Below are 23331 nucleotides of genomic sequence, written 5' to 3'. Positions count from 1 at the left end.
CATAATGCTTCTAAAACATGGAAGATACGTCTATACTGTACATTAAATTATATAGAAATTTCGAATTCTAGAGCACCTGAGATCACCCCCAGTAGTTGGTGGGGTTCGTGTTGCTCAGTCTTTAATTTTCTATGTTGTGTTTTGTGTACTATTGTTTGTCTGTTTCTTTTTTAGCCATTGCATTTTCAGTGTATTTTCGACTTATGAGTTTTAATGTCCCTCTGGTATCTTTCACCTCTCTTCTTCAAATGGAAAAAAGTTCTGAAGTCATCTTGAAAAATGGAAATCATTCCTCAAATAATTCCATAACACTAGGTTAACAATTACGATATGTTTTTCATTCTTTCTGTGAATTTTCACGGGTATTAATTGAAAAATATAGGAGTTTTTTGCACAAATTGGTGCTGTCTTTTGAAAATATCGCTGGCAAATTACTAAGTTCCCATGTCTGGAAAATGGGAAAAATTCCATAAACAATTCCATGACAGCATGTGCAACTCTAAAATATGTAAAGTAAATTTTTGAAGCTACCATTATCTAGGTTGAAAACTGTAAGAGATTTAAACAAAATAGTTACAATCTTTGTAAATTTTTGATGAAAATGACTATGAAATTTCCAAATTTGGAAAAAAAATCTTTAAACAATTCTATAATAATGATCCTCTATATTATATTCTAATTTCAGAAAACAATTAACAAAACTGGCTATATGGTTAAGTCCACCATTTTCTTTAAAAAATGCCTAACCAGGCAAGGAATATGAGTTTTTGTTCGATATAATCGAGTGTTTGATTTTGTCAGGTTTTAAGACTTCCCCCTTTTTGAAATTTACCTTGGAGTATTTTTGTTGATACTTTTTTGTACTGCTGAAAAATAATTCATTTATAGAAATGTAAATTGAAAATTTCAAAATCTTCAACTGGTGAATGCCCTTGGTCAGAACTGAAAGAACAATTATTCAATAATGACAACAAAATTAGTTTGATTTATTTTTAATTCCAGGTACCTGTAGCTACATGTACATTATGTATGATGAAAAATCAGGTAAATGTAGTATGTGTACAAATGATCAGAAGATGAAACATGAATTTGCATAGATCAGTGGACACATGTTGTATTTCTAGAGATAGACCAATGGACATATGTTTATACATGCATTTTGAAAAATATAAAGGTACCACACTTTTAATCAAATAATTTTAAACTAACCTAATAAATTTTAAATATTTTTAGTCAATAGTTTTAAATATGATACAAAATTATTCGTGTCTATTAGTTCAATCTGCTATATCATGTTTCTCTAATTCTTCGTCAATTTATCCCTTTCTGCACCCATTGTATAAAAACAATTTAATCAACGTGTGGTTCGTTTGATCTCAGTTCTTCATTGGTTAAAATCCGATTATGACGGCGAATTTTTTTGCTTTCCTCTGAATTTCCTATTGTGACGGCATGAAAAAAGGCGACCATGCCTGATGACGTCACATAGAAAGAACACATCTTTTTGCAGATCATTCGAAAAGACGGAATAAATTTGCCTGCGTATTGTTTGAAAATCATTAGAGAAACAGTTTCTACCACCAAATCTCGTGTAATACGATATTTATCCACTCTCGACAGTTAAATTTTAAATATTTAAAACGCTCGGCGAGCCTCGCGTTTTAAATTTGATAATTTAACTGTCTCGAGTGGATAAATATCGTATCACACTCGATGCAGTGGTAGAATCTATATATATCCAACATATTAATTTTGTTGTGATATGAGAAACACTCAGACCAAATTAGAAAAATGTGCCACCTTACTTGTTTAAACTTATGCTGCAAAAGCACTGCAGCATTAAAATAATGAAAACCAAAGATTTTTTATGACCTCAATTTACTTGAATTTGCCCAAGTGTGTTATTTATTTTATCACAAATGCTGGGAAAAATTCCTTGACAAGTCAGTTTGAAACATGCGCAAACCTTGGCAACTTTTTGTGAAAGAAAAATAAGTCTTCCAATCATCTGATAATTGTGGCTATAATATCAATAACATTTATATAAAATTTTCCTTGTTATTTTATCTATACATAAAAATAAAACTGATCCAATTATATTACTAAATACTTACATTTTAAATAATTACATCCAGAAGTCAATTATAAAGGAAAAGTGTGCAAGCTTTGCTACACGCGGAAAACTCACACTGCCCCCTTGTCTAAGCAGACTCAAGACCATCATCTGGCGATGTACAAGGGATCTGTAATTAACTTATGGATTCAAAGGTAGAACTTTTATCTTTTCAAAAAATGAATAAATTTGAGTTTCTTAAATTAGTGTTATCCAAGATGACAAGCAGAATTACATCAAATTGATTTTATACAATTATTCTTTTAGCAGCCATCATGCTATTTAGATCATGGGATGAAGTTTCACAATACTGAACAGGGGCAGATCCCTTAGGGCAGGTGCACCATCAGAATCAAACCCTGCTGAATGCATTTGAAAAGTTTTGGTCATAGTTTCTAGTTATACAAAGAATCCACATAAATGTTACCTACAAGAGTTAGAAGAATCAGGTTTTTATAACCTCTTTTACTATATATAAGTCTGCATACTTCTCCTAGTAATTGACTTCTGCTACAACCTAACAAGTAAAGCATTATTCGTCTTATTTTTCATTATAATTTAAAGTTTAGCACTGAGATTCAAATACGTAAAACCAACTAATCCTTAGATTTTCGTAATTTTAAATTTGCAATTTATTTATATCAATGGTCAAATGATATCTATTTCCGAAAAAACAAAACCTAAACAAGTTCATGCCTAAATGGTACATGTAAACAAATGAACAAAGAAATCATTGTATTAGTGAAGATAAATTACAAGATTTTATACATATTGTGACACCGAAATACAATTAAACTATAATTGCTTTTCTACTTTTGCTCCTTTGATTTGGTTGTTTCTTCAAAGGAGCTTTTCAATAAAGCAAACATGACCATGGAGTCCACATGAGGGAAATGGCTCATTTAGCTTTCTAGTCAATGTAGCTTTATATAATAGTTTAGTCAATATTAATTCAGTAGTTTCATAATTGATAAAATAAATATGATCGTTAAACACATGAAAAGATTTATATGACTGCAATGCAAGACATGGAAAATTGACATAAACCTATGAGAGTAATTGACAATTCTATTATTCTGTAGATGTAGAATTCAATAACCCATGTTGGGTAATATTGACAATAACAAAAGAAAACACTAAAACTATTTCTGCTCTCTATTCAAAAATGAGTCACATAAAATTAAAAAATTAATATAACAGACATAACAGTTCATAACTAGTTACCATAAACAATAAATTACTTGATACACAATTTCATTTGATGCACCAATTAACCAGATTGTTTTCCGTACAAGAAAAATATCTTTCCCATTTTTTTTATATATACAGTTTTTGACTGTGCCATATAAGAGAATTGTGGGTAATTTCATTGTTTGTACAGGAAAATAAAAATGACTTATTGTCATTGGTTGGTTATCCATTGTTTATAACTCATGTTACCAATCACACCATTCGGTGTATTCTTTTCAAAATATTACCAAGAGGGCTTCAGAGTGTGAAATGGCAAATTCTAATATCATGCAAATACAGTTATTGACTGTGGTATAAGTTCAATAAATTTCTTTCCCTATCCTACATAGTCAAACAAGCAAGTGAAAAAGTAAAAAAAAATTGCCTTATAATAAAAGATGCGTAAAAGGTGTGTAAATATAAAAATTCATTCACAAAATTCCATCCCATAAACATGTAATACGTAGTCTGACGAAACCATATGATTGTCCCAGATCACAGAAAGCTTGCCCTCCAACCTATTTATATAAATATTCTTAAGTAGCTGCCCACACTAAATGATTGTTTACATTAGCTTCTTTCTCCTTGTTTGACTACAGGTTTCTCATCACTAGGCCCTTGTTCTAAATACAGTGGAGAGACAAAACTCTTTCCTTTCACCAGATCGTCTAAACCCTGTCAAAAAAACAATATTTTGTGCTATTAATAAAAATTTCTGTAACTTCAGCACAGTTTGTGATCGATATAACTCATGCCTTATTGGAGGGTCTGTATTGGGGGTCCTTTATTTCTGCATTCTTTAATTTTTTAAGCCATTTTTCTCTATTCTTTATTTTTTTGGTTCATTATTCTCTATTCTTTATATTTCAGCACCCCATTATTCTCTATTCTTTATATTTTTTGCCCTTTATTCTGCACTTTTTTTGTCTATTATTCTCTATTCTGTAGACCCTATCCAGACCCTGTTATTGGAGATTTAACGATCAACACTTACAAATAACAGAGTATACTATTAGAACATAAGCAGATCTATCTCATGGTCCAATGAAATAAAGTCATTATTTACAGTTGCATTAATGGAAAAATATAATATCTTTTTTAAATATAAATGAATATGTTGGTCATGGTGAATGAGACAACAGTCTTTGATGCAAAAATTAGCTTTATCACAAAGCTTTTTGTAACTTGAATTTCTATTGCTTGCTCAAAGTGCATTTCAGAAGATAAATTAGCTAACTATAAACTAAATTTTTGTGATAACACCTTTAAATAGACTGATCAATGTACTGTAACAGTAAAAAATAGTTTACCTTTTGTCTGAACAGGTAAATTTCAGCTATCAGACAATTAATTAACCTTGATTTTTCTGAATTATGTTAAAATGGCAAACCCACATGATATGTTTGGTTCAGGCTCGGCACAAGAAGTCAAACATATAATTTATCGGCTCTGGGATTATACAACCATTTTGGAAGCCCTGTGCATACCCAACATCTCTTGTTATTCATAATCTGTTATACAACTAAGAATGCAGTTCAATAAGGTATAAAAAAAAATGTCATTGCAGGGCAGATGTTTATTAGCTATGTTAATAAACTTTTGATAGTACAGTCATTTTAACCTGGTTGTAACAGTACATACCTCACCAGCATAAGACACTAATGGAGAGATTTCACAGACTATTCCATTTTCATCATCAGCATCTTTTTGACTAAAAAAATACAACAACAATAATTATACACTAATCTATGCAGAAAAATTAGAGGGATTCACAGATGTTTTCATTCATTTACTTTTGGACTGAGGAAAACATATTATCATTGAAAACTTGCTATCGTGGTTTTGATAGCAGAAAAAAGTTTCAGATAATTTGTATTTTATTGAATACTTAAATTCATGATTCATCTTTACCCATTAAATCCTCTAAAATAAGTTTTACAAATAAGAACAAATCCACAGAAAACACATAGATGAAATAAACCTTAATACCCCCTACATGGACATTAGCCTTAAAAATATTTCAAAAGCAGTTCAAGATAACTTTTTGAAAATATCAAGATCAAACAGTTTAATTGATTACAAAATATTTTGTGGTTACAAAAAATGGTAAATCTTCTTTCAATCTAAAAAAAATGCAGTGTCTAAAAAGCCATAATAAACAACCATATGATACTAGCATAACACTTAAATTCTAAAATAGAGTTATCCCACTTTTGCCTCCAAGAAATAACTATAAAGGCTTCTATATGTTCAATATATGTAACACTAATTAACATTTCTTACAGTAGCATAATTCAAATAGAGTTTTATCAAAAATGGCAGAACTTACATTTTAACGAAAAATTAACGTTTTTGACACAGATCTATTCTAATAATATTCATACATGAGCATAAAAAAAATATATGACCCTGGTCATTGACCTATATATACTTACTTGTCTCCACTGCCATTTTCTTTTTTAGCGCTGAAGATAAAGCAGACAACATTGATGTGTTAGAACATGCAAATACAGATTATAATAAACAAAGGGCAGATAACTTGTGTGCAAAAACAATGAAATTACAGCATGCCATATTAGACAACAAAATCAACATGGTCATATATGAGGAATATTTAAGCATATACATTACAGTTATAGCTTTGTAGGGGTATAGAAAATAAAAAAAACATTTCACAATAACCATTATGCAAGGTTACCTTAATTTGCAGGAAATGAAAATCTGTTTGCATAATTATACAAGCACTTAATGGGTGAAGTTCCACGTTACCTATTCAATTGCTGCGGTCAATGTCAAAGTGTAATGTTGACTGAATCTAAATGTTAAGTGCAAAAAAAAAAACAAGTCTTTTTATTTGTCATAAAATACAGAAAAATAAAAAGATAAAAAAATTTTGCTCTTGATAATATCTATTGATTATGAAAAAGCTGCTGTCCCAAGTTTCATAAATTCCATGAGAGTAAGACTGTGTGATTGATGTTTAAAAAATACTGAAAATCACAGACTGAACTTAAACTTTGGTGACAGCATGTAGGAATGATAAGTCTGACTTCCAGAACTATCATCCCAAGCTTAACAAAGAACAAAGCCATTATCATTTGTATTGTTATTTTTTTTTAGTAATTGTACATTTTTATTTCAAATATGCCAAATTCAGACTAAAATATCCCAAAAAGCTTCAAATACAATTTCAAATTTCAAATAAAAAAAAATCAATGTTGGAGGTCAACTGCAATGTATAAGCTTAAGAAAGGATCAAGCGGAACAACATTCAACTTTATGCATTATATTAAAGAAAAGATTTCATGCATTTTGGGAGATAAAGAGGGAATTATCGATCAATTATAGATTTTAAACATTGCAATCATGAATTTTTCAAGTTCTGTCACATAAAAAAAAGTGCATGCGAGATGAAAAAAATCTTTATGTAAATAACTCATACACAGTACATCAATCTTGATAATTTCACAATATATATTAATCTAAATTTATGTTTAATGGATTGAAGAAACAGACTCAAAGTAGCTTGTTTTATCTCACATGTATATGACAAGAGAGGCCATCAAGTTTGAAATTGTAAGTATGACCTGACTTATACCATAAAAAGATGCACCACAAGTGATGCTAGAAGCTAATATTTAAAAACATACAGCCAAACAACATACAGTGCTGGGTTATAAAATAACAATGTTACAGCATAGGGAAACACATGCAAATTAATCATTGTATATGATATTTGTAAATTTTTATTTTGGGTATGCATGCTTCTTATTTTAGAGATATGGGTTATCTATATAGAATAATGGTATTTGTGTTTTTGATACTGACCAGTAGGGCGAGCTCATTAACGAGCTGATGAAGTCAGTATCAAACAAGAATGTGTCCATAGTACACAGATGCCCCATTCGAACTATCATTTTCTATGTTCAGTGGACCGTGAAATTGGGGTCAATACTCTAATTTGGCATTAAGATTAGAAAGATCATATCATAGGGAACATGTGTACTAAGTTTCAAGTTGATTGGACTTCAACTTCATCAAAAACTACCTTGACCAAAAACTTTAACCTGAAGCGGGACAGACGGACGGATGGACGAACGAACGGACGCACAGACCGAAAAACATATCGTAGGTGGGGCATAAAAATAAAATGCCTTTATTCTTTTTATCAGCAATTTGTCTTAACTGTATGTTTTTTTTTGGTTGAGACTATGAAGTAAAATAAAATAGTTAGTAAAACTACTTTTAAGCGTACAAAATGTTGGGATAGTTATTCGGTTGTATGAATGAAGTCGTGTGCATTTCATTGATAAATTGACGCAGATGGACTTGAGCATGTGACGTTGCTGCACTGATACATGACGTCATTGTCTAATATTTTCAAGTATCAAGTCCTGTCCAATGATAAAAATATTAGGCAGTAAGATCAAAGAGAAAATGTACAAATTGCTGATAAACATTCTTATTTGATATATATATACAACAAAAATGTCATCATATTTAAAATAAAGTCCATATGACCATATACAGTCTAACATATATCAGTCCTATTTATAAGAGGTCACCACAGTTGTAAGGTTGTTTTCTGTTGACTCCTTGCTAAATACTTATATGACTTTTGTGTCATGAAAAACAGTCTTTTCTATTTTTGTGTTGTTTATGTACTAAAAACACGTTTGTAGATCTTGTCTATGGAAAACAGAATTTATTTAAAAAAAAATGTAATCCAATATATGATAAGTTACCTCTGAATATCAGGAATTTCCGATCCATCACTGTGAACAAACTTCCCTCCTGCTCCCAGTACAAATCTTCTGTGCATGTCAAGTAGAGCATGACGACAGGTAGTGGGTGTGTCTTTAGGTTCTGTGTTAGCATTCTTTAGGGGAGAGAACTCATCCTCTCTCAGAACTTCCCATACAGCAAAATTCCTGTCTCATTTACACAAAATACCACAAACACAACCACATTCAGGATAAAAGGCATGCATATACACAATATCAACAAACAAATAAACATGTGCAAGGAAAAATTAGGTCATATAACCATAAGGATCAACAAATAAACATGTGCAAGGGAAAAATAGGTCATATAACCATCAGGATAAACAAATAAACATGTGCAAGGAAAAATTAGGTTGCATAAAAAAATGAAAAACAAATAAACATGCACCAAGAAAACCAGGGTTAAATAAATAATAAGAAAATTCCAACAACCCATACAAGGAAAAATAACATTCAAAAATTGTAAACATGCAGATGTTAAAAATTGAAGAAGGTAGAGGAATCCAGGAAAAAATGAAAATGTTAAAATGATGATAAAACATGGAATATGTAAATGATGCAGGTATACATAATCATGCATAAAACATCACATTCATACAAACACACACACACGAATTCGCAAATGAAAAAGAGAAAGAAGAAATATTTGATTTAGTTTTGTATTATGCAAATATTGAACATTTTCCCCCCCAAAAAAACCCAAATACATGTCTTGAATTGTTTTGAAATGAGGATCACTAATAATCAATAGACTTTAGAATCTGACTACTACTTAAGAAGAACCAAGTTTTTATTGGTAGAGTAAGACGGTGTACCAGGAGAGAACCACCAACCTTCAGTACTTGGTATATGTTTGACTGCTAGTATAGGCATTATCATTTATATACCTGATACCTATTTGAAATCCAATCAAGCTTTATCTATAGGCAGAAAGTTCTGTGAAAATATCTTGGTGTTAAAAGCTTACTGTGGATTCATTATTATTCGTTAGATAACAACTTTCAAGGATTTTGATAGTAGAGACATACTACAAATTTAAATGTTCTATGAAGAATGAATTTCTTATAGGCTTGTATGGAAACTTCGGCAAATCTATGAAATCAAGTGTTGACGAAAATACGATTTTCTTCAATCCATGAAAATTGGTACCCTTGAAAATAAATGAATCCACAGTAATATTAGCAGGTAAAACAAACAAAAAATTGGTCCAAAAACAAAGTTACCTATGATAAGATATACAGTTATCAGTTTTCCACCATTGTTGAAGGCCATCAGTGATCTATACAGCAGATAATTCCCCCTCCTTTTTATTTTTTTCTTAAAACTTGTAAATTAAATAAAATATCTTTGTCTTAAGTCTTATGTTACCCTTTTTAAAACCTTTTTGTTTTTGAAACTTTGTATGTATCTGGTTCATTTTACTTTGGTCCTGAGCATACCATATGAAAGTTATAACATACACTTGTATTACTTACAATAAAACTGATATTATACATGTATATTATATCATTAAATAATTTATTTGTTATCTATACCTGGCAAAGTGGAAAACATCGAACACAAATTTTTCCATCTTGATTCCATTGGGTGAAGTTGGTTTGATTGTCTCAAGATTTTCTCCAACATATGGAATCTTCTTTTTAGCAACATGATGTTTTAGCTGTTCCTCTTGTGCTTGGCTGAGGGAATAAAAAAAAAATAATAATCTTGTTCATATAAGCAAAATGATAAACTGTAAATTCAGAAATTTTTTATTGCAATTATTAAGCAATGGAAAAAAATGTGAGATAAATTATTGCAAATTCAGGAAATAGTGCATACAAAAAATGCTGTTAAAATTTAAAATTCGGCTATTATTCTTGAATTTACATTACTTACATTTCTGTGCACAGTAAAAAAAAACCCTTATGACTGCTTTAAAAACAATTATAAATGAAAAATATCTGTATTCATGTTTTATTCTTTTGATAGTTTTTGTGGTTGTTCTATGATTTGCTTTGGTTATCTATGCTCAAAATGATTTCCATCTATTGTTGATGAATGTGTGTTGCTCTTTAGATGTCTTTGGGTTATTCATGGTTATTTATGAAGTTGGGTTGCTGTCTCATTATCGTATACTTTTGTTCATACTGATCTACGAAACATGTGTTGTGTTCATTCAGAACATATTTTTCTATATCTATCATGTCTTCAATAACACTTTTAAAAAACAAATAATAAAAATAAGCAATGTTAAAATCTCCAACAATCTTATAAATATCATGATATAAATTTCCTGAAGATTTATATTAATTCTCATCTCATCCTATGACTCATCTAATGACTAAGCATGGAATTTTCCAATCTTAATTTCTATTTTTAAAATGGTACAACAAAACAAATGTAAAACTCTTAAAATGAAACTCACGCTGACACATGTTTTAGAAAATCTAACTGAAAGTAATGATTGCATATATTTCCCGCATTGAAAGTGAGACGGCCATCTTGGTTCCTCTTCTCCGCTGTTTTAAGTGTAATTTCACTATATTCCACAACTTGGTAGTTTCCTTCTACTTTACATACCACCCCTACAGCTTCTGTTGGTACAGTCTTCTCTACAGCCTGAAAGATAGACATCACCACAACTTATAAGTTAATTTGTGATAAACCTTGCAAAATACCTCGCAACATCTATTATTCTATGAATAGTAAGGGAGAAAAGAAAATAACAGCAACATAACAATTTTAATTTATCCCAAGAATTTTATTAGATTGGTGTTGCTTAATCTTCAAATGTACAATAAAGTGTTATGAGACCATTGTTTGTTTTTTTGTTGTTTTACTTTTGGCCATGGTGTTATATATAAAAATAAGAAGATGTAGTATGATTGCCAATGAGACAACTATCCACAAGAGACCAAACAAGTGAATCTGTGAGCTACTGCTCACTAAATATAATGATACCCCCGCCCCGCTAAAATTATAAGGTAAACAGGAAGTTGTTGAGTGATGAAAACGCATCACATGGTATAGCTGACTCATATAAACCCTGAAACCAAATTTCAGAAATCCTTGTAATGTAGTTCCTGAGAAAGATGCGACGGAAAATATTCATGGGACGGAACGGATGGACGGACAGACGGACGGATGGACAGACAGAGGTAAAACAGTATACCCCCACTTTTTTAAAGCGGGGTTATAATAACACAGAAATGAACAACTATAGGTCAACGTACGGCCTTTAACAATGAGCAAAGACCATACCGCATAGTCAGCCATAAAGGGCCCCGAAATGACTAATGTAAAACAATTCAAACAAGAAAACTATTGCCTAATTCATGTACAAAATAATGAACGAAAAACAAATATGTTACACAGCAACAGACCACAACCACTGAATTACAGGCTCCTGACTTGGGACAGGCACATACTGAATGTGGCGGGGTTTTGACACAATGTTGGAAAAAACTATTATGAATGCCTAGTAATGCATCAAATAACTAATTCAAATCCTTTCTTGTATCATAACAATATCAGATTTATATCTCAGAAGTTTCATATTGTTGAGTTTTGATACAGTTGAGGATTTCTATTGAGAAAGTTGTAGTTAGGGGTTATTCCCCTTATTGTTTGCAGGAATTTTCACAAAATCAAACAGTTTTTCAGAGGTCCATGAAAGTTTCAATTTATAAAGGACCTGAGGGGTGTATAAAGTGTATTATAACTAGATAGTGTTTTCACCTGATTTGCGGGTGCTCCTATTACAGGAGCCATATACAGAAAAATAAGAAGAATTATGCACAATTTTACGTTTAAAAAGAGATATAAAAAATGATTAAATGTAGGTTTGGGATTACTATGATGAATATTTATGCATTTTCAGATTAATATTGTTTAAAAACGTATCTACTCATGCACTTGTCATAGATTGTTAATCTTTTGCCTATGGTGATTTTAAGACTTTCTTGGCTATTTACTTTGAAGTTTAACACCACTGTATGCTTTTATTAAAGAAATAATTAGAAGATAAGCGACTTTGACATCAATGGAGTGACAAACTATTGTTTGGAAGTTGTTGAACAATCTAGAAATAAGAATCAAATTGAAAAGTCAGGAAAAATTTTGAAAATAAAAAATAAAAAATTTCATGGAACTTGAATACGGGTGTAAAAAGTCAGATACTGAAATCCCGGGTTATTTGATGACCCATAACAAATCTCAGGTGAGTTGGTAAGTTCACAGGTCATTCCTGCAAAATACAGGTCAATTGACAGCTGGTATGTCTATAATCAACCTTTTTAAAATTTTCGAACTAAAAATAGATTCCACTAAGAATTTAATTACTGTTTCAAATTGTATTAAGTATACCTTAGCTCCGCATCTAGCCCCTTTTGCTATACAAAATCCTATAAACACAGGATCAGCCATCTTGACAAGAATGTTATCAACACAGTAGACATGTACGTGTTTGATTCCTCTTGATTCCATATTTTCCACAATGCCATGATGTACCAAGCCCTTGTACAGACCACCATTTCCATCTACAAAGTAAACCACCAGTATGTATTATGTGAAGTTTCTTTGTGCTTCTGTTATATTTTATGGTATCATAAATATACAACTTTCTGTTATCCCCCCCACCAAATTATACTTTGTTAAACATTTTTTTGTTTATATTGATCAACAAAAACAAAAGATGTGAAAGCCACAAACCTGGAGCAAGAGCCACTTTGTATGGTCTTTCCAGAATAATCTTTCCTTCAAAGTCCATACAAGGGAGACGACCCTGTTCAAACAGGATCACATTCTCTTTCTGTAGACCAAAATAATTATGCTTCTGGAAAAAGTCTTCTGTAGCCTGCTTTGTGTGTTCACTTGTCATTATATACCTGTAAAAATGTACATTTACAAAATGATAAAGACTTAGAGACTAACAATTCCTATAACTAATTAAAACTGCTATATTAAGCACAGCAAATATGGAAATCATTTTGACAAGTCTGGGCTTTTTTTTAGCTGACTTTACTGTATTGGTTTTGCTCATTGTTGAAGGTCACTGAGTGATTAATAGTTGCTTACATCCATATCTTTTAAACTCTGGTGATTGTTGCCTCAATGGCAATCATCCTTATTTTTATATTTTCCATGTGATTATAAATAACTGCAATTAAAATAAAACTGCATCTTATGCTTGAATAGTCTGCACCAAACCCTTTGTGATTTAATCAAAGCCTATGCATTGACATTATGTACTAATCTGTCTCTTGTCATTAAAACTGCACAGTCAGACAATCTCTTTCATGTGTATTTTTTCAGTACAGGACAAACTTGTAAATTTCTCTATGAAACTGATTGCTATGAGGGGATACTTGTTGTTCTTGCAACAGCAACATTTGAAGAAAACTGAATGTGTAGGGACAACATGAAAGTTCCACTACCCCTTGTGCCAAATGTAGGGATGGCATAATGCTATAACTTTTCTGGTGAAATCCAAATAAAGCTGATATGAATAAATTAATCAAGGAATACAATAGGTCACCACATCAATCAAAATTAATGCAGATGTAAATAGAAATATTTAGAGCTTGAAATGTTATACAGATGGTATTGATGGTTCAAAACTTTTTGTGAAGATCTAAATTTTATCTAGTTTTTGTTGTTTTGTATTTTTCTATCTTGTCATCATTTATACCCAGTATTACTTTATTCATACAAAAAGTTCAGTCCTTTCAAAATGATTATTTTTACACTGTTTTTCTTTATCTTACTTTTAGAATTTTCAGAACAGATTAAAGAACCTTAGTGAGCATGCTCACATACCCCACGTCCCCACATTGTCATTGGAGAAATAAAATAAGTGTAAGAAAAAAAAATTGTATCAGAAAAAAAAATTGAATCATAATTTCCTGTCAATATGCACATCTACATAGTATGTCCTTATTATCTACACAGTTTCATGAAATTCTGTTGTGTGGTTTGAGAGGAGTTGCGATGACAAAAGGTTGCAGTAGTATATTGGGCAAATAAGTTCAAAGGGGCGTAACTCCTGGAAAAAAAATTGAATCGTAATTTCCTGTCAATATGCACATCATTGTAGTATGTCCTTATTATCTGAAAAGGTTTCATGGAATTCTGTTGTGTGGTTTGAGAGGAGTTGCGATGACAAACTGTTGCAGTAGTACATTAAAGTAAATAAGTTCAAAGGGGCGTAACTCCTAGAAAAAAAAAAGAATCGTAATTTCCTGTCGATATGCACAACTACATAGTATGTCCTTATTATCTAAAAAGGTTTCGTGAAATTCTGTTGTGTGGTTTGAGAGAAGTTGCGATGACAAGAAATAGGACTGACGGACTGACGGACTGACAGACTGACAGACTGACGGACTGATGGACGGACAGACGGACAGATGGACGGACGGACGGGTCAAAAACATTATACCCTCCGCAACTCGTTGCGTGGGGTATAATTAGTATTGGTCCATATAACAATTTACCATGGCACAACACATGAGTTCCCTGTCTGTTTTTGAGCCATTCTCTGTAACTTTAATATCCTCTCTGCCTGCAGATTATATAAAGTTTTTCCTGATGGCAAATCAACATTGTACATTCCTTTAGGATAAGGTACCCCTAGTCTGGTTCCTTGTCCTCCTGCCAGCAAGAGGACAGCTACTCTATTATGTCCAACTTCTTCCAGTCCTAAAATGAAATGTATATATTCTTATGTATTTGCATAATTGTGAATATCAATTTGAATTAAAGGATTGATTGCTGGTTGGTTGCTTAACATCCAGTGGCAAAAATTTCATGCATATTCAGGGTGAGAAAGAATAAACAATAAATATAATACATACGTCCTGTAATTTAGGCTGTCCAGGATGAAGGTCGAGGACATTCTGACTACCACTGGAAAATGAGGGTATAATGGATAAGAACAGAAATTATGCCATGCAACAGGTCACCTACGGACCCTCAATGAATTGTTGCAAGGGTTCTTAATGTGCAGAGAGCGTGGCATTCTCTCTACACAAGGCATCAGATTTAATGTCACCATTCTGATCGGACATGGCTGTGTACGTGTACCTTTGGCATAGACAAATGGATGCCCCACTTTCGCAAGGGTTTAACTGACAGTTGGAAGAAGACCTTAGTGACCATATTTCCATTCCCCATTTACCCTTGGGGGCTGAATAAAAGAAGATGTGGGTTATACATCATTAAGACAGCATTCTAACAACACAAAAAAAGCATCATAAAATAGTCTAAATGGTCTAGGTCAACTTTGTTGAAGGGAGTATCAACCTTAATTTTATTGTTACTACAAATCAGTATTATATGTTTTCTTACTACTCCCTCTTGTTTTTATTTTTACTGTAAATGAAAACAATTAATATAGACAGTAAAAACCAGTATTGTCTGGAAAAACAAATCTGAAACTTGGAGCTAAAAACTCCTGACAGATGAACATTAACAATTGAATATCTTAATATGTAAAGGGACAAAAAGGTATGAAAATGCTATACATAATCAAATTGTAATGACGCAGAAGTTCAATGAATACATGTAAGTATTCACCCACGCATAAAACATTTAAAGACTCAAATAATTTATTCAAGGTAAATGCTTGTGTGAAAGGGTCCTCAGTAGACTACGATAAGAAATATGACCCATATGAAAAATCATACAATAGGTTTTACACACGATTTGATTAAAAAACTGCTATCTTGTGCAAATTTATAAGATCAATGTAAACAATTTATAAATCGTTGTATCTGTTTGTCTATATGATTTACCGTGATATCATATCTATTTATCTGGTATACAAACAAACAAAAGTAAGTCTTGTCTCTCTGTTCAAATATTGACAAACAATAAAAGGACAACAAGATGTTACCTGCAATTTGTTTACCTTGGATTGGTTAAAAATTCATATTGTGGTCATCACATCTTACTTATGAAGTCTCAAAATTTATTCTATAAGTTGTAGTTTTTATTTTATGAAATATACTCAAAATGTTCTATAAAAAAAGGCAACAGTAGTATACCGCTGTTCGAAATTCATAAATTGATTGAGAAAAAAAAACAAATCCGGGTAACAAACTAAAACTGAGGGAAACACATCAAATATAAGAGGAGAACTATGACACAACAGAAACACAACATTAAAATGTAACACACAGAGAAACGAACTATAATATAACAATGGCCATTTTCCTGACTTGGTCAGTGTGTTGGTACAGGACATTTTAAGAAAAAAAGTTTGTTTGGGTATTTGTTTTCATATCGTATTAATTTATAAAATTATGTAGACTTGGACATGTTGGAGCAAGTTGTAAAAATTAAGGATATTATCTAACTTATTACTTATTAATAAGGAATTTGTCTCTCTCGTGCACAGTGATGATAGCTCTGTTTTTTGTACAAGTTGCCTATACTTCATGTACTTTGATCATTTTTGGTTATTTAATGCACTAGGTTTTGGACTTTCAAATGTTTTGGTCTCAAACAAGATTGAAAAGACACTTTTTTTTTTTCAAATGAGCGTCTTGTGTAGTAAACATTGTACCAGTATTGTTATAAAAGGTTGGCTTTCCTACTCCCTAATGAGGGCTGTGACCATAAAATGCTCAACTTTCATCTTTACATTTGTGGTTGGCATGCAGTCTTCACAACAAACTTTTTGAGTCCACAGGCCCGAAGCTAAATTTTACTTTAATTTTAGTTGGATTCTATTGGCCTGTCCTGGGTAGACCTGATTTTCACAGGCCAGACAGTGATTTTACAAGCCTGGGCTGGTGGGCCTGTGGTTAAGCGTGAAGACTGGGCATGGTTGGTAAATATCACACTGACCTACTTGCAATTACCTTTTCTTATTTCAAATTGTATTTAATATATATCTTGTCTTTTATGTCTTTTATACATGAACTTTTCAGCTTATTGAAGACTGCAGAGAAACTTTTCAAAATGAAAAACAGCAATAAAAATACACTGTCCTATATCTAGTTATTTCCTAATGTTTTTATAGTATTGTTGTTCCATAAATAATTTTGCAAAAAAAAAAAAAAAAAAAAAAAATATTTTTCTTGAACAAGACATGTTTATATAAAATTATATATATAATATGCAAATAAAAAAAATAATTTAATATCCTAAGTAAAGGAATTTTTTTTTTGTGACGGTCCCATATATTTACTAAACAGTGATTCACAACAAAGTGTGGCAATGGGAAATCCAGAAATCCAGTATGACGTATATACATATTCAAGTATGTACAATCAACTCTAAACAGCTTTCTCCAACTTCCTACAACCAAACATCAGAGGACTTACACCCAGCGAAGGAAAAATGTAGACATCATTTAAGTTGGTTTTATACTTAATTAACCTATGTTTGAAACAATGTCGTGATCTAAGCTAAGGAAATGTGATAAAAATCACATTTTAATCCCTACTTTTATTTTAGGGATGGCGATACATTTCATTCACTTGTAGCAGTAGAAAGGTTACCATAAAGATATGATTTTAACATGGATTATCTAAAGACCACAAAGATTTTTAAATTGTACAATGACTATAGGTCTATGACCTTTTTCAAATGCAAACTATCATTTAATACCTGGTTTTTCAATCTTGTCAGAAGAAATTCAATAATTTTGTTCTGTTTCAAAATTATGACAGATTTAAAATTCTTAGAATAACTGTTCACAGAAAATTTTGAAATCTATACCTATATTATAATCTATTTCTTATTTACCTACTGCAAATTTAGAAATTAATGGGTGCATTTATCATTGTGATTCATTTTTTCTCTGGTAAAAATATAAATCTAAATAATGGAATAGCAAAACAATTATGATGGAAAAGCCCAACTGAAATTATCGAATGCAAGTTTTTATTTTTGCAAACTTGAAACTGTTGCATTTTTCGCATTAATAAAACTTCTATCCATATCAAATCAAGGATAAGTGCAATTGAACACCGACATAAAGACTTAATCCATTTTGATAAAAAATATATTCTATAAAGCTGCATTCAAAAATCATGTATAATGAAAAAAATAGAAAGGCCAAATACACTCCTATATAAAAAGTGACCCAAACAATATAAACAACAATGGAAAAACAACTGTGTCATCCCTTTTTTAGAGGGGAGAGGGGGTGGGGTACAAACAGGTCAGATCTATTTAGATACAAATTATATTTACAAAAACTGTATTCATTTGACTTGTATTTCATAAAAAAAATCAACAATTTTTTATGATTTCTTCTGAATATTCCACATAGTATTGTACATATAGGAATTTTATCACCTTGAATCACCAGCAAACAGTAGAGTGTTCCACTCGACATCACATGGCTTTAAACTTACATCAAGTGTACTGAAATTTTCTACATAGAAAAGCTAATGCATTTATGACCAGTCTAGTCATAAATGTATGAGCTTTTTTATGTAGAAAATTTCAGTACATTAAAGTTCATGTCTAGTTAATGTATAAATCTATAAATTGTGCAATTACCAGATATAAAACATTCCTGACCAAACCTAATTATAACCATAAGTCAGGGGTACAACTTAATGGTTGATTTTAAGATCACCCTTATTTACGTAATTATTAATAAATTAAGGCATTTTAAAATTAAAAATGTTAACAAAATTTGACAAAGAATTATTAAAATCACTTTAATAAGTAAATTTAAACAATATAGTAAATGATATTTTCTGGATATTGTTCCCACATGGTTTATATCTCTTTTTGGGATTAAAAAAAACGGAATTCCATTCAAAATACAATTATATATATATATATATATATACATTGTGTACATGCAGAAATGTTGTTTTGCTTAATAAACCTGTCAGTTTTTAGAGTTATTTATTCCAACTAAATATCATTGAGATGGGAGCCATCTCTGTGGGCCCCTCTGTGAATAATGTGTGGTAAAAAATTTGAAACCAAAGTTTTTTACCTTGACCTTTGACCTAGGAAGTTGTACATAAATTATGACACACTCTCTGGTGTTGGTTTATATACATGTCAAGAATAAACTTTGAAATCATAACAGTTCTCAAGATATAGAGCGGACATGATCTTTACCATAGGACATGGGGTTGTCAACTAAAACCAAAGTTTTTGACCTTGACCTTTGACCTAGATAGTTGAACATACATTATGACACACCCTCTGGTGTTGGTTAATATATATACATGTCAAGTATAAACTTTGAAATCATAACGGTTCTCTAGATATAGAGCGGACACAATTTGTTACGGACGGACGGACAGGCAGACAGACAGACTGATCACTATAGGGCGTCCGCCATTAGACGGGGCCCTAATAAAGCATAGACTGAAATAATTTTTAAATCAGAACAAGATTTTAAAGTTTATCATTCTAAAAATAAAGAAGTCAAATCAGGTAACTTTAAATTGTTGACCTCTGTCTTCATGATAGAGTAGTTTTAATGCATATTGAATTACAGGAAACTTCTCAAAGCTATTTTCTAAAGCTTTAATTGCCTTGCCAAATACTGAAACTAATATATAACAGAAAGGAATTACTGAAATATATGCAAGCAAATAACAATGAATAACAGTAAAGTTTGGTGGAAATTCATGAAATCTATATAAGAAAATAAATAGGTAATTACTGAAATTTCAAATCACTTAAATAAGTGATAATAAAATCCATTTTTGAAGTAGTGCCCCTGACTGACCATAATCTGAGTGTTATGTTTCACTAAGAGTTTGGTATTTTTTTTTATACTTCTATATTGTAGCTTGCATATATACATGTATATAGAAAATGTTTGGGGTCTTTTATTTCAAATACTTCTAAAATATATATATCAAATTTATCTCAGCTTTCCCATGGCCATCTCTCATTCACCACTTCCACTGAGAGCATGCAAGACTACATGTACACATGTAAAAAAGTTTATCTTATTAAATGTAATAAATAGATTATCTGTCAGGAAGTATATTGATCAACAAATATTGAACAATACTAAATATACTACCAGGTCCTATATTGGCTGATTATTCAAGTACTTATATCGATAAAACCTGATTAAGTTAAAAACTTAAACTACCTGGTTGAAATTGACATTATGTAATTAATATCATGATTGTTTACTATGTCCTTCATTTGTTTACTTTTATAGATATGTAAAGTAGATATGTTATCTCGGTTATTTTTGAATTAAAAATGTAGGTTAATTTAAACGGAGGACCTAATGTACATGTTCTACACATTTTAATTTTAATTTTAGAGATTTATTTCACGAAGATTTCTAAGAATCTAACAATGCATGTTTGATAAAGGTTTTATCTTTTAAACATTTCTTAGAATCTGACATTGTATACATTGAGGTCAGGAAAACCCACAAATGTGACAAAGCAAATATGAATTGAAGTTGACTTAAGAGAATAATGTTTAATTATTGTCCCTTTTTCATGTTTATGGATCCTTGCTAATTTTTAACTTTAATTAAAGCAACAAAATTCTACCGATATCTTCATAATCTTTTTATTACATGTAGCTTTTAATTAATTAGGGGCATAAGGATAAGTTTTTTTTGGCACTTGATTTGATTTTTGATTTTTGGAGTTTTAACGCCACTTTTAAGCGCCGCTTTTGGGCTATTTCATGGCGGCCAGTTTTTATTGGTGGAGGAAGCCGGATAGCCCGGAGAAAACCACGACCTTTGATAGGAAAACTGACAATCCTAGTCAATTAAGATTGGAGTCGAGTGCACCCGCACGAGCGGGGTTCAAACTCACAACCTCAGTGTTGACTGGCTAGTGATTACAGTAGTAACTACTTTGACCACTCGGCCACCGAGGCCCCTTCGGGACTTGAAGATTGTGCCTTTATTTTAGCGGGAATTTGGGATTTTCACTTATCAGGAATTAATGATTAATTTTTCAGTATCCTAAATAAAAATTCAATATTCAGTGTTTATTTTTTTCCAGGAAATTGGAATGATACCCCCCTCCCCCCCTCTTAATAAAATAAAGTTGATATAGTTTTACCTGTTGTGTGATAACTACTTAGAGTATCTTTGTCAGTTGATGTAATTCTCCCACATACTTCGGCAGGCAAAGGTTCCAAAGAATCGTCAATTTTCTGCGATGCAGAATTCAGTGTTTCCATTGCAGCCTTAAAGTACTTGTTTATTTCACTATAATTAAGTTTAACTAAGTCATTATGCAACTGTTGTTTTTCTTCCTCTGTAAGGCGATCCCAATATTTCAGTAAATGTTCTTGTCCATTCTCTGACAGAGTTGTCTTTAATCCATTAATATCCATTTTGAGTGTCAGGCTGAGGTCTGTATATTACTCTGTTTTTTTTTCTTAAAAAATAATAATAATGCTCATCATGTGACATGATACAAATATACATTATTTTTTAAACATGTGCCATCACATGGTGGTCATTATAACCCACTTCAAAATAAAAGTGTTTATAATATATATATTAAGTCGAAAGGGCAGACAATACAATATATTTGTATAATATGTGTATCTAATTATCACGTGTGTGAGTTAGGATAGACCTTGCAAGACCATCATGTGAAGACAAGGTGGCTAAACACCCCCTTAATTAGTAGCAGGATAGAAGCTTCAGTTATGAGTTTTTCTGTCTTGAGAAAACTTATGATCTAAACATTTTTCTAGTCAATGAAAAGATTGTTTCTTTAAACCATCAGAGAACAAAATTTAATGAAATGTTGAGTCTATTACAATATAAAATATGTACATATACTTTCAACTGCCGAAGCACCATAGGCAAACTAGAAATTCATTTATTTGTACCTGACTTAGAATGACAGAAACACATTAAGTGCTAGTGGCTACATGTAACACAGAACAGTAGGATTTCTTAAGCAATTAAACAATTAATGTGCAATAGTTTGCGTGAGTTTGTTCAATCACTCCCTGCTAGCAGATTTATCTTAAATATACAGCCAATTTTACATACATTTTAAAAGGTATAAGATTTTTAAAGAGACAAGTACAGATTAAGGTTATATTTTTAACAGTTTAAATATTAATATTATGATGCAAATTAACTATCTTGTGATTTAATGGTCTTGATGACTTGAGTTACTGCACATGATCAACTGAAGTATTTTCATGTATCTGTCTACTATGAGTCTATAAAAAATATTTATAATACATGTTTAATATTTTTAATTGACCAATTAAAGTAAACTAAGTACCATTAAACCGAAAATACGCTTTTGAACAGGTTTTTAAAAAATACATGCAGAATAAAACTTCAGTAACTACAGAAAATAAATACAAGTTGGAAAAAAATAAAAATCAGAACTAAAAGAAAAGACTCACCTGTTGTTTGAACGTTCCTCAGGTGCAGACGACGAAAGATAATATGTGTGTCCCGGAAGTAAAACGTGTCGAGTGACACCGGCTTTGTATTATTTGTTTATGCGTTCCAGTTAATTAACGGGTTTTCGTACCTATTCACACATTCTACGAATCAGGTAGTCTGTTTTAGATTTTCAAAACCCCACAGAATGTTTTAATATTTTGACTGGAAACATGCAGATTTCTGAGGACAATTTTTAGAATGAAGTTATAAAACCTAAACACGTTTCCCAACACAGAACTGTCAGAATTCCGGAAAAAAAAAAATCACTATTGGTCCAAGATCCCCTAAATTTGTCAAAGTTACGTAGAAAAAAACTTTACAGCCAGAGGTTTAACAACTTGCTGCATGATCCAGTGACAGACCAAGGATTGTGAATGGGAGACACATTTAATAATAAAGTAGAGGGTCAGGATGGGGTTCTTCATTTCTGTATTCTTATTTTTTTTAGGCAATTTTTCTCTATTCTATATACATTTTGCCTAATATTCTCTATTCTTTACATTTTAACACCCCGTTATTCTCTAGTCTTTATTTTATAGCCTATTTTTCTCCATTCTTTATATTTTTTGTCCTTTATTCTGCATTTTTTGTTCATAATTCTCTTTTCTGCATGTAAATGTATAACAGTAAATTTGGTCCGGTAGTAAAATTTGTCCTCCAGACTTTTTTTCCTAGTTAATCAAGTCCATGACCATTATTTTACTAGGAATTTAAGTCCCAGGACAAATTTTCCTAGGAAAATAAGTCCATAGCTAGTAAAATATGTCTGGCACTTATTTTCCTAGGAAAAATTGTCCTAAGACTTGTTTTTCTAGTAATTTTTATTATATTTT

The 23331-nt window shown here is 31.3% G+C and overlaps 1 protein-coding gene across 3 annotated transcripts; it reads right to left on the bottom strand.

Moving 5' to 3' along the window:
- Nucleotides 1-976: 976 nt before the first annotated feature.
- Nucleotides 977-22721, bottom strand: LOC127705401 (UDP-N-acetylhexosamine pyrophosphorylase-like). Of its 3 annotated transcripts, none has more exons than XM_052209709.1 (11): nucleotides 22456-22721; nucleotides 21138-21458; nucleotides 14601-14805; nucleotides 12820-12995; nucleotides 12475-12647; nucleotides 10535-10728; nucleotides 9663-9806; nucleotides 8089-8274; nucleotides 5779-5808; nucleotides 4985-5054; nucleotides 977-4018 (listed from the first exon to the last, which is right to left on the bottom strand). In XM_052209709.1, exons 2-11 carry the CDS (start codon nucleotides 21412-21414, stop codon nucleotides 3914-3916), a joined length of 1560 nt encoding a protein of 519 aa, XP_052065669.1. In that variant the 5' UTR covers nucleotides 21415-21458; nucleotides 22456-22721; the 3' UTR covers nucleotides 977-3913. The 3 variants fall into 3 exon arrangements, with proteins under 3 accessions (XP_052065669.1, XP_052065668.1, XP_052065667.1); XM_052209708.1 differs by having other exon boundaries at nucleotides 8089-8281; nucleotides 9664-9806; nucleotides 21138-21446; XM_052209707.1 differs by having other exon boundaries at nucleotides 8089-8281; nucleotides 9664-9806; nucleotides 22456-22720.
- Between the last annotated feature and the right edge of the window lie 610 nt (nucleotides 22722-23331).

The sequence above is a fragment of the Mytilus californianus genome, unplaced genomic scaffold, assembly GCF_021869535.1.
Source record: "Mytilus californianus isolate M0D057914Y unplaced genomic scaffold, xbMytCali1.0.p SCAF_6, whole genome shotgun sequence".
NCBI classification, from domain to species: Eukaryota; Metazoa; Mollusca; class Bivalvia; order Mytilida; family Mytilidae; genus Mytilus; species Mytilus californianus.
The sequence above is the reverse complement of the archived record's forward strand: the minus strand, read 5'-3'. Positions and strand labels throughout refer to the sequence as shown.

Excerpts from the sequence above, each read along its gene's own strand:
- LOC127705401 (XM_052209708.1), bottom strand. The coding sequence starts at position 21,414 with ATGGATATTAATGGATTAAAGACAACTCTGTCAGAGAATGGACAAGAA. Across the intron at positions 12,996-14,600 it reads AACTCATGTGTTGTGCCATG|GTATATAATGACAAGTGAAC; the intron begins GTAAATTGTTAT and ends ACATTTTTACAG. Across the intron at positions 5,055-5,778 it reads GAAAATGGCAGTGGAGACAA|TCAAAAAGATGCTGATGATG; the intron begins GTAAGTATATAT and ends GTATTTTTTTAG.